Here is a 12,151-nt window from a genome sequence, read left to right as displayed (position 1 = left end):
TAAATTATATAACTTATACAAGTAAATATAGTTAAAGTTTAGTGTTCTTAGAAGATACTGGAAATAATGCTGTGCATTATTAGATAGGAATTATTAGTTATACCTAAGCCAGTATAGATCCTAATAAGATTTATTATTAGTATTAAGTCCTAGTAGTAATTATATTACTAATATATTAGATTATACTAATTAAAATTAGTACTTACCTTTATATAATTATATCTAAGTTTTAAGCCTTTATTATAGCAGGAATTAAGATATCTATAGTCTTATTAGTAAATCCCAGAATTATAGAATTAATTGCTAGTTTCTTTTAATTATTACTGATCTGTTTAGTTATTAATAATATTTTCTTAGTTATATTAATTAAATACTAGTTGTAACTAAATACTTTTAGAAGCTTTAGTATAATTAAGAGTCTGAATATATTCTAATATATATAGACAACAATAAATACTAGAACATTGCTATTTCTTAATAATATATTCAGTATTATTAAGAAATAATATATATATAATTACTTTCGTCTTACTGCTGCTAGTTATTCTTAAACCTTTACTATATTAAACCTAATATATATTAATACTCTTATAACCGCTATTAATATAGATTAATATTTACCTAACTATAATAGTTATTAATTATAGATTATATTAGGTTATTAATATTTATATAATAAGCAACACCTTTAAGATGAGTACTAAAATATTCTAGTATTATCTAAGAATATTAGAGGTATTTAGCTTAACTAAAAATATTAAAAAGCGGTTTTATGCCTAGTTTAATATTGGTTAATCTAGAAAAAAATAATATCTCCAATAAATTATTAGTAGAGATTGGATATAACTCCTCTAGATTTAATAATTAGTTATTAAATTCTCTACTAAATATATTAGTAGTAGGTTAGTTATTAATCTAATATTATAATATAATATTAGTAATATAAACATTATTATAGTAAAGATTAGTATATAATAGTAATTAATATACTATATTTAAAAAATCTTTATTATTAGAGTCTTTATCCTAAGGCTTCTGCTTGAATTTATTTAATATCTCTAAGATATTAGGAGTTTTAGTAGAATAAACTAAATAATCATCTTTTTAATTCTAGTTAAAAATATTATTAGATTTTATAACTTTTAGGAGTCTTTAAGATAGATCTAAAGCTATAATAGTCTTAATAAGACTATTAATAGCTAAAGAAAAATAATATCTAAAGATAAAAAGGTTTTAGAAGTTTTTTTAGTATATTTAAATTTTTTACTTATTAAAATATTTGTATTATTTATATAAACCCTTAGCTTACTAAGCTTAGTATAGGAACTCTTCTATCAGGCTAATTATTTCCCGTGAGCTTACTATAATAATTACTGGTCCTAACTGCTAGATTATAATAATAACTACTATATTTCAGTAAATTATAATATCTCTAAAAAATGATTGAGCTATATAAATATATTAGTTAATAGTTATATTAGTAATATTTAGTTTATATTAAAATAAATTAAAATAGAATATTTAAATTAAAATTATAATTATATATATATATATATATATATATATATATATAATTATAATTTTAAAAGTTTATAATTTATCTTAAATATTTCTAATTAGTTATTATAGTTAGTAACTAGTAATACCTAGTATATTCTAGGAGATATTACTTACTAACTCTCTTTTATCTTTTGCCTTTAATAATATTTAATCTCTTGTATCTATAGATTTTAAAATCTACCAGTATATACTAGTAGATTAGCTAAAATTAATAGCCTATATTTGCTTAATTTTAATACAGATCTAATAGTTATTTATATAGTCTTATAGGGCGGTATAATAGTAATTTATAACTAAGCTGTTTTAATAGTAATTAAACTTTACTAATAAAACTAATAATATTTAGTATAAAATACAGCAATTACAATCTTACCACCCCGCGAGATAAGATTTACCTATATTTACTACCCCGCGAGATTTAAAAATTTTAGATTTTAATCTTTATTAGTATATATTAGTATAATTCTAATATAAAATAGTAATTTACTAGTAATCTACTGGTAACAAAAATCTCGCCACCTCGCGAGACGCCGCCTCGCGACCTCGCGACCAACCCACCGTACCGTACTTGGCGCCTCAAACATCGGTATAAGGGGCGGTAATAATACGTAAATCCTGTATCTTCGATACGAGTACGACAGTCTGTTTGGGACATGGCTCGCTATTGCATCAAGGCAATATGACAAATCTTTTCTTCTCTTTGTGCGTTTTGATCATCATTGTAGGTATATCTTGGTTAGATGGTACCGAGGACTGGATGTCTCTGTAGAAAGATCGACCCGCCCAAACACGGGAACTAGAATAGATAGTCGCTGTATCAAATAGCGATCGATTCACAGAATTTTCTGGATACCTATGTAGATGGAAGCGGAGGGACAGGCAGCAGCCTAAAAGACACGGCGAGACTACGCATTGACTCAAATGTTGTCTGTGTTACGTTCCCAATCTCCGTTAACCCTGGTAGATTCATGCGTAGATACCTGGGGGCTGGTAACGCGTATCTCTTAATTTCCGTCGTTCTTATGCGGCAAAAGCATTTGCTCGAATTCTACAGGGCGGCAGGTTTTCACTTTGAAGCTATCTATATTATTGATAATCTGGCAAATACAAGCGTTGATACAAGCAGGAGTCCGTTTCGTCCGTTGTGCTGATCCGCCACGGCACGTTCAGGGGGGCTTTCTGTATATAATTTTTTTCCTCTGTATCGATGTACGCTATCTACCCCATACTCCTCACAGGGAATATCATAGTGTAGGACCCTGTGAGGTCATGGCGCTGCCATATTCCTAAGATAGCTCGAGCTACTACGCCACCGTGTGTCGGCAAATTCTATCGCGATGTGCCGTGTTGAACAACTTCAGTCAATACACTGCGTATTAATTACAAATACAATGCATGGCTAACTTACGCAAAATGTTTCTTCATGAGAAAAGGACACTGTCTTATCGCTTGCCTGGCCCTACCTCGAAACATGCATATCTAGTTCCACGCTATCCTTTTTGTTCAGGGGTTCTATTCCAGCTACTCTTTTTTACGGTGCCTTCGTTAAAAAGTAAATCGCCCTCTAGAATAAGGATACTCCACACTCTAGGATTGGAATGTCATGCTTTTAAAAGGCTATCAATGCATCATGGCATTTAGACTACACCGCATGTGGGCTTTCACCATCAGGAGGAAGATGCGACCAACCTCTTTGGGAGAATTTATTCGTACTAGCCAGTTGAACCACTAATTGGGTTCATCTAATCTGCCATAAGTCCAACACTAGCCCTATGATGGATCTTCTATCGGCCCCTCAGTTCAGCCACGATCGAAGAACTTCCCGCTCTCCTATGTAGGGACGACGTGGACAATACCGACAAGCAGGGTCAACTACTAATTATGTCCTGCGATATATTGTGGATCAGCTTCACTAGTCTGCCGTCGAGTAGCTATTTATGGATGATCGAGCAGTGGATCACGGCGTAGTTCGCAGTTCATCGGAAACAGGAGCATCACTTTATCCCTGCTCTGTAGTCACGATCCTTGCTGAACTGATTTCTTCTAGAAGGTGTCTAAAATCAGGTGGCTTCACTGGACCACCCCCACGGGTCGTCTAACAGCCGGGAACATCCCCTATCTATGCAGACTTTGTGTAACTATTTCGACGATCACATTTCATCGTTTATGCTTCTGAGAACAATGGCCCAAGCTTCGTCCCATACGACTCAGCCCGTTGGATGATCATACACCGCATTCTTCCCCTGGATAAACATGGAAATTTGAGATCCTCGATCACTGTAAACATACTCCAAGTTGGCAAATCTCATGGTAACGTCTACTTCATTTCTCCATCCTCTAGACTTCCTTCGTGACTAATCCATAACGTTACATTTCGCGAATCATTCAGGTCCAATACGTAGAGCGCTAGACCCTCAGAGGTTTACAGTTAGTGCAGCACTGCAGTAACTAGTAGATGCACCCTATTTTTAGGTAACTATGCCAAAAAAAAAAGTCTGAATAACACTGTGGAGACGCCGGACGTAAAAATGACTCCAAGTCCAAGGGTTCGGTTTTAGTGTAGACTCTTTGTAGTCTACTCCGTACTTTTTCTATCTCTGTCGACGCATCTGTGGGGCTCTTCCATTATCAACCGCCCATCGTCCGCGTTTAATTTAGACCCACAGCATGAACTGATAGACTCTGTAATAATATACAAGTAAAGATGTCGAATCAAGGTGGATAGTAGTTGGATGGTCCGGATCTCCCAGGCTTGCGTATTCCAGAACCTGGACATACTGTTGGAATGTCGCAGGAAAGAGCTTGTTTCTTTTGCCTTTTTGTTTACCCGGCGCTGAAACAACCCAGTGCGACTCCAAACAACGATCGCCTCTCAGGGACTTATGCTGTTTCATCAGTCTCTGGAAAATCTGGAGCATAACCACTTGCCGGTTTAGTCGATCAATGTGCCTATTTGCTTAACTTTCTCTAAGATCCCCTCAATTTCACAATCTCCAGCAATAGACAGCAAGTTAATGGTCACTACACGTATATATCAGGTGAGGAATAAAAACTATAGAAACAGATGCTGATTTTTTTCGTGCTACATGATATATGGCTACTTTACAAGAACCGGCTTTCGTGAAAAAAGAGAAAAGTACAAAAGACTTGTTCTTGACTCCCTCCAAACCAAACAGTCATTTGCCCATCAGACGAGTATTCGATATCACCAAATTATGAAGGAAACGCCACTGAGTAATCCGTAATAGAAAACACAAACAGACCAGAATTATAATATATCATGCAAAGTTGTCAGTCCGGTCGACCCAAATATCCTCCAACTCAGCAAAGTTCTGGAAATGCAAAGGACGATGCTGGTCATCATAGAAACGCAGCGGGGTATCTATCTTGACGTAGATCGGTCTCTTCTCCACACTTCCGAATGCGCTACCCATGAAGCTGTAGTTCCAAACATTGTCTTCTGGGACAAGGAAGTAACCACGGATCTTGTCACTGAGAAGGAGCTGACACTTCTGGCCCATGCTCGTAGAGAACCCTTGTGGCTGATCCGAAGTAGTATCCTTATTCTCAGCGCCCCACTTGTAACCTTCAGGCGTGAGAGCCCAGGCGGAGAGAGACACGGATCCGGGGGTGAACGAAACGGCCATCGTTACGGTCTTCTTGTCCCAAGAAGGATGCGCGTTCATGAGATGAGCATGCTGGGTAACATCCATAGCGGTCATGTAGGGGGGCTCATTTCCAGACACTGTGTGGATGATTCCAAGAGGCTCCATATTCTTGAGGTAATCGTGCTGGGGCAGCTGCTGCGGTAGCTGAACATCGCGCGTATTACCAACTTGTGGAATCATGACAATGGTGCGCACTTCCTTGACTTGGTCGTTGTCTGGTGGCGAGGTACCATAGAGATAGCCTGCTACTTGAACCCGAAGATCAGCGATCGTGATGAACCGCTTGAGTATGTTCTTAGGCATGACGTATGTATACAATCCATCTTCTCGAACGTCATCAGAAGAGATATAGATGTTGTTGGAACGAGTCCGAAGATTAGAAGTAGCAATGGCACGAGTGCGCCATTCCGTCTTGGAAGCAAACGACTGCTGCTCATACTGAGAGGTCGTCGTAACGATGATTTCCTCGCCACGGACATTCTGTGTCTTTGTGGTGACAGCAGTGAGTTGCTTCTGTTCCTGTTCTTGCTTTTCGATCTCCGCAGCCTGCTGGCGCTGTAGAGACGGCGCGCTAATTTCCATACCAAGGATAATATCCCTGACTTCACTGCTTGTCAAACTCTGGACATTGACGTTGTTCTTCTTGCCATAATCGTTGAGGATCAGATCACGCAGCTGAACTTCGACCTTGATCCAGTCCTCATCGGACAATGTCGGCCAGATGTGGTGTTCCTGCGTAATGACAGTTTTGTCGGGCCGGAGGATAATCTTGGTCTTGTCAGGGTTCACATGCAAAGCACGAAGGATGAGGATCAATCTCGAGAAGGCCGTGTATGGTGAGATAGACTTGAGCCATTCGTCGTACAGATTGAAAAGAACCATCTGAGGCTCAGTCGCGCGAAGAATCATGTCAGCGAGCTTTTCGACCTTCATCGCTGCCTGGAAAGGAAGCTGCAATTCCGAGGCACGAATGGAGATGTTAGGGAAATCCAGAAGATGGACCTCGAGAGGATCAAGGAGACCCTTCCGGGTGACAATCAGCTGCTTAGGTTGTTCCTCGACAGGCAAAGAACGGATAAGAGCCGCAACTTCTTCAGCTGTCTTCCACTTAGCAAGCTGACCAAGACGCTTCTGTCCAGCCCAGACACTAGTGTGGATGATCTTTAGGAAGAGTTGACCAGTTCGAGGATTGAAGATGAAGATAGCGCCGTTAATGGGCTTCGTTGTCAAATTTCCTTCGAATGTCTTGTGAATTGTTACACGGTAGACATTGGTATCATCGATGAACAGCTGAATCTGGGGACTAAAGAGCTCCGAGTAATTTTGAGAGTTGAGGAACTCCTGGTTGCTCTCGGAGGCATAGAGCTGAAGACCCTTTCGGATACGTTCCCTCAAGACATATAGAGCTGGATTCGCTTTCATGATCTTGGCCATCGCCTGCTGAATCAGAGCCTTGAGACCAGGGAAGTATTGTCCATAAGCGGAATAAAGGTTGTAGGCAAGATCGATGCCGATCATCAGACCAGTAGGCGAAGGATAAATGCTCATACTGTCCGTGGTGTAGTCGAGATATTTCGCGCGAACATAGCGCTCGATGTCGTGAGAGTCATAATCACCGTATCTTAGCTGCACATCAACCCAGAACTTGTTGGTGGTTGTGGGCTCGATAACATCCTTCGTGTCGAACAACAGGGACGGTCTCGTAACATTCCACTTGTTTGTCGCGAAAAGCAGAATATCCGCACAAGAACTATTCATCTTGTACGACTTACGAGGATGGATGGTCTCCTTTTGGACAGCTTCTATACCGAGTTGTTCCAATTCCTGATCGAACACCTGACACAGATCCATGACAACCGATTCGTGGATCTTCTGCCACAAATGAGCTCGGAAGATTTGGATCAGAGAAATCTTCAGTGTGGGGATCTTGCCATGCAAGAAGATACCAGTGAGGTCGAGCTGCACTTGGAAACCAACGTACACATTGGCACGATTGATCGTCGGCGACCACCAGAGGGTGAAGCGACGATTGGGGATCTGGTTAAGACCTGATCTCTGAGCGTTGGTCAGTTTCTTGAACTTCATTGATTCTTCGAAACCGGACGCCCTCTCCCAGAACAATCCTTCCCAAGACGGGAATGCAGTAGCCTTGAATAGGGTGTGTTCCAAGATAGTCTCTACACCACCGAGGGCTTGGATGACATCCGTGCGGTAAGCGTTCAAGTTCCAGAGCTTGCCATCATGTCTCTGGCTTGTCCACCAGAACGGATTGCTCTTCATCAGCTGATATTGCTTGAACTCGGTTCTAGCTCTGAAACCCTTGTCGAAACTGAGTGTGCTGCGGTCTTTCTGGAACAGAGTGTTGATACGTGGAAGACCACGGTCCCAGCTATCTTCCAAATCTTCAAGCGTCAAACGCCTGTTCTGCTGGTTCGCTTCCTGGCGCTTCTGAGAATATTCCATCCAGACACGCTGAGAGTCGATAAACTCTGCCTCCCACGGAATGATATAACGGAAGATGTTAGGAATAAGCGTCTCCTCATCATGCGACATACCGGCTCGGTAGTGGGTAACGCCGGTATCTGTCTGCTTCGACCAGCGCTTGTCGCTGGCCGGAATAAGGATATGAGAACCAGAAATCATACCAAGACCTCCAAGTTCCTTAGGAGTGTAGAACACGGCAGGAGGGAATCGCGAAGGCATCTTGGAGTTGAGTCCAATTTTCACACGAGTCTGGATCTTCGTCTCGCACTTGACAATAGTATCGAGGAGGTTGACAGTGGACACGGCAGCCTCTCGGTAGTAGGTGAAAAGTGCGATCAGAGCGGTGTTCCACTTGTTAGCTATCTTGGTGAAGGTCGTAGATCCAGAAGACATAAGAATCTGTCGAATACGGTTGTTGAATTTCTGGATGTCTTCTTCAGTGACCTGAAGGAATGCGTGGGCAGTACGTTCTTTGGTCGTGTTATCGACTAGAGACCACACACTGTCCTTGACCGGGAACTCATCATTCTGATTACGGATCTTCGGGAGGATGCGGACTTCAAAACCACACATCGAGAACAGAAGATTCGGGTTATCCTTGCTATAGACACTGGCGAAAGTGTCATCCCACTCGATGGTAGTGATGGATCTAGGTAGGCGGTTCTTTAGATCCCAGAAGACTGCGCGACCAAGGTTGACGTCGTGTCGCATGAGGCGCATTCTCGAATCACGAGGCCAGCACTTCTTATTTTTGTAGCCAATAACATTTTCGAAATTGGGATCAGGCTGCTCGGTCAAGAAGCGCTGGATAAGATCCCTGGATTCATCTGCGCTGAATCTGAAGAACACCCAGATCTTGTCGATATAACGAGTGTACAAACGGATGGGATGCTTCGTCTCAGTTGCGCGGTCCCTGAACTGCAAGAAATCGTTAGGACTCTGGGGTGGACCAGCAATCTCACTAGCTCGTTGTAATCCGAGCAGCAGCAGATCGATGACCAAGCCATAGTACTGGAAGACGAAGCCCGAGAACTGCAGACCACGGATGAGACCATAGCTGTTGGTATGATTCATGTCCTTGTAATTGAGCTGAACATTGTTCTTGGACGTGATATAGTCTGCCAGATTGTGATCCATGATAAGACGGAGAAGGCGGTTCAACAGGGTAAGATCGATCTTCTCATAGACCTTTGATAATTCGGTTTCGATCATGACATTGGTCTCGCCATCAGCCGTCTCCCAGACGTTTGACAAATTGTTGATTCCTTGAGCCCACTTGTACACCAAAAGGGGAGGGACCTCGGAATCAGAAGGTTTGATCCAGGCTGGGAAAAGATGACGCTGCTCTGCCTGGTACCAGAGATACTGGTCCAAGTAAGCATCAGTGATCTTTTCGATAGGCTCGACATCATACACTGGGTTGATACTGCTGTAGTTGTCGTTCATGTCGATACCAACTTCCTTGAAAGCTCTCTGGGTAAGAAGGAATCTCTTAATTCTTGCCAAGGTAGTTCCCGGAGAGTCGTAAGCTTGCTCAATGAGAGCAAGCTCTTCACGCTGACTCTGATTCAACCTACCCTTCACCGAGTACGCCTCACGCAGACGCTCGAGGGCAAGGATCAAAATCTTCGTGTCGTGTTTGTAAGAAACACTAGGGAAAGGGATCGGCGAGAACTTCCTGGACTCGAGCCAGTGAACAGTCGTAGTGTAAATAGCGACAGCTTCCTCAGACGAAACATAAGGGCCGTCCTTCAGATAGTTGTGCTGTCGCTCTTGTTCCGCCTTTAGGTACAAACGAGTGAGGCGACCTAGGTTCTTCTTCGCAACAGTCTTGTCAACAGTAGCTCCTCGGCGAATTCTCTCACGGTTATAGTGGGCAACTGAGATCCACCAATCCGCCTTCGCCTTGACATAACGAAGGATAATATTCTCAATGGGTGCCGGCAATCCAGGAACCTTCCAAGGAATATTACTCTTCCAGCACCTCCATGCTTCCGAGAGATGCTGCAGAACAGTGTTCACTTTGTTCTGTTTGATACCCTCGGGCATCATGTCCATAAGATCGGCCATGACCGAGGCCCTCAACTCCAAGTCGAAGTGTGACTCGACACGCTGCTTAGTCACCGTCTTCGCAACACCTTTACTGTGACGACCCTCAAACTGACGAGAGAGCAAGTTTCCAAGCCATCGCTCCAGAAGTGGTATGATACCTCGCATGAAGAACAGCCATACCCGCCAAGCCGGGGCCCAGAAACCACAACCGGGGCCCTTTCCGACGGGGCCGGAGTTGAACCGGTAATAAATCAAGTGCTTCAGATCCTTGCACGATCGAATCTGATGCATCAACTTATATTTGTAGCGGTACATACCAGTCAGCTGTCCAACATGGTTGAAAGCATAGAGAATTCCATCGGCAAGTTGGAAAGCATCGATGTTTCCTAGGCGGTATTGAACCTGGGCATCGACAATCAATTTCGTAAGACGAAGAATTTCCCTCATCAAATGGAAGGCATTTCCGAAACGAGACTTCTTGCGTTCTTTGGTCGTAAGGGTCTTCACGGGTTTCAGGTTGAAGTTGTAATCGAGATGTAGATAAGTCAAGTTCTTGCGGTGGATCAACAAATTAAGCATATTGAAACCCTGTCGACAGACCTGAAGACCTGCCTCAACCCAGTCGATCGTCGTCTGCTGGAAGAACTTCGTGGACTTTAAAGTCCTGAGCAGATTCTGCTTGTTCTGCGCCTTGGGTTTCTTCTTGTGAAGCTCATTAAGGACGTAGGTCTTCAGCAATTTCTGGTAAGACACTCGGACTTTGACCGGCTGCCCTTGAGGACAATGTTCCAGATACCACTGCTTCACCAATGGCACATCCTGCGCCCGAACCATCCGGCCTGAGCGGCGGTCGAAGGGGTATGGAGCCCACCAAAGAGCGATAGCCGATGCCGTGTCGCTTGTATAAAGCTCTTCATCGGCGAGGAAAGGCTCGACTTCTCCTGGAAGCTCGAAGCTATCATCTTCATTGTTACCCGGGCCGAATATCGTATCCTCATGACTGACAGTTATATTCTTGGGTGCAACAGACCGGGAGGAAATAGGGTTGATGACAGGATCAAAATAGAAGGCTGGGAGATTAGGATCCTCAGAACGTACATAGGCGACCTGAGGGTAAGAGTACCAAGAGAGCTTTACGCTTCTTGGTAGGGAGTTATAGAGATATGGGAAGGCGACCCTGTATTCCGTTCTAATCGGGGCACGGAAGATGATGCGGTCAATAGCATTGAACTCGCCGAAATCCTCATCATTAGGATCAATATCCTTGTACAAGGGCTCGAATCGCGGGCCTCCGGGAATGGCGACATTGAGGGCTTTGGCAGTAAGGAAACTGTTGAGGTCGAACATGTGGAAATAATTCTTATCAACCACATCACTCAATAGCTGGTGACTTAGACGATAAAGGGTCGCCATTTGGGGTAGTGTCAAGTTCCACTTCTTATAACTGGGCCCATTAACATGGGGCGTGTCGAGAAGCGGCCGCTGATCGTAGAACCATTCGATGACTGGGGCATCCTCCTCCTCATCGAGTTCCATCTGGATTGGCTCCAAGGGTTCAACATCCTCAATGTTTTCCGACCAAGAGAGTGGCGGTTCCTCGTCATCAAAGGGCGGAAAGCGCATTCTTTTGAAATGTCTCCTGTCACTCTTTTCTCTTCTCATGCACACCCACATCGTAGCCCATTGGGCGTGGAAGACAGGTTCGATAACCCTGGGAGTCTCGTTGACCAAAGTCAAACATCCGTTGACATGATAGAGGACCTTGACCTCCCTAGCAGACTCCCAAGGCATAGGCATATTCTCCAGCAGCTTCAGAACCGCATGAGGCATGAACTTCAGCGCACCTAGATAGCTGCGCTTGTCGCTGCTGAATTTCTTCTGCGACACATCGCCGATATCTTTCACAATCTTCCGCAGATGCTCCGGTGGCATATCAGCCTTCTGTGTCTCGACGAAGCCACCTTTCCTCTTCTCTCCGAACCGGTTACGTTGCGATCGTAGCCACTCATTCTTCTTCTGTGCAAACTTCGCAACCTTCGGATCGGCTGGCGGCTGATATCCGGGCGGCGGAGGCGCCAGAGGCATTGAAGGAGGAGCTGCTCCCCATCCAGGAGGCGGAGGAGGGGGCAGAGACGCCATGTTGGCGATGGTTGATGGAACAGCCTCTCTTTGTACGCCTATATGTCAAGTCGAGTCGCGTCACTTCACGTCGATCTCTGCATGGAACCTCAAAGCTATCGCACGACGAGTATCGAAGCGACACAAGGTATGAAAGGATCGCGGGATAGAGATGAAGTTGAAATCTAAAAAAATGACAACTCGACTCCTGGAAGATCCCCCTTCTGGCGAGAGGTGATGAAGATTGTCTCTTCCTGGATGCTGCGTGA

General features: G+C 43.4%; 1 protein-coding gene across 1 annotated transcript; it reads right to left on the bottom strand.

Annotated features, from left to right (window-relative positions):
• Nucleotides 1–4,622: 4,622 nt before the first annotated feature.
• C8Q69DRAFT_459131 (putative pre-mRNA splicing factor) lies at nucleotides 4,623–12,139 on the bottom strand. The gene has a single exon (XM_028630055.1). The coding sequence runs from the start codon at nucleotides 11,901–11,903 to the stop codon at nucleotides 4,839–4,841; it is 7,065 nt and encodes a 2,354-aa protein (XP_028488146.1). The 5' UTR covers nucleotides 11,904–12,139; the 3' UTR covers nucleotides 4,623–4,838.
• Between the last annotated feature and the right edge of the window lie 12 nt (nucleotides 12,140–12,151).

This window comes from Paecilomyces variotii (assembly GCF_004022145.1).
Source record: "Paecilomyces variotii strain CBS 101075 chromosome Unknown C8Q69scaffold_2, whole genome shotgun sequence".
NCBI classification, from domain to species: domain Eukaryota; kingdom Fungi; phylum Ascomycota; class Eurotiomycetes; order Eurotiales; family Thermoascaceae; genus Paecilomyces; species Paecilomyces variotii.
The sequence above is the reverse complement of the archived record's forward strand: the minus strand, read 5'-3'. Positions and strand labels throughout refer to the sequence as shown.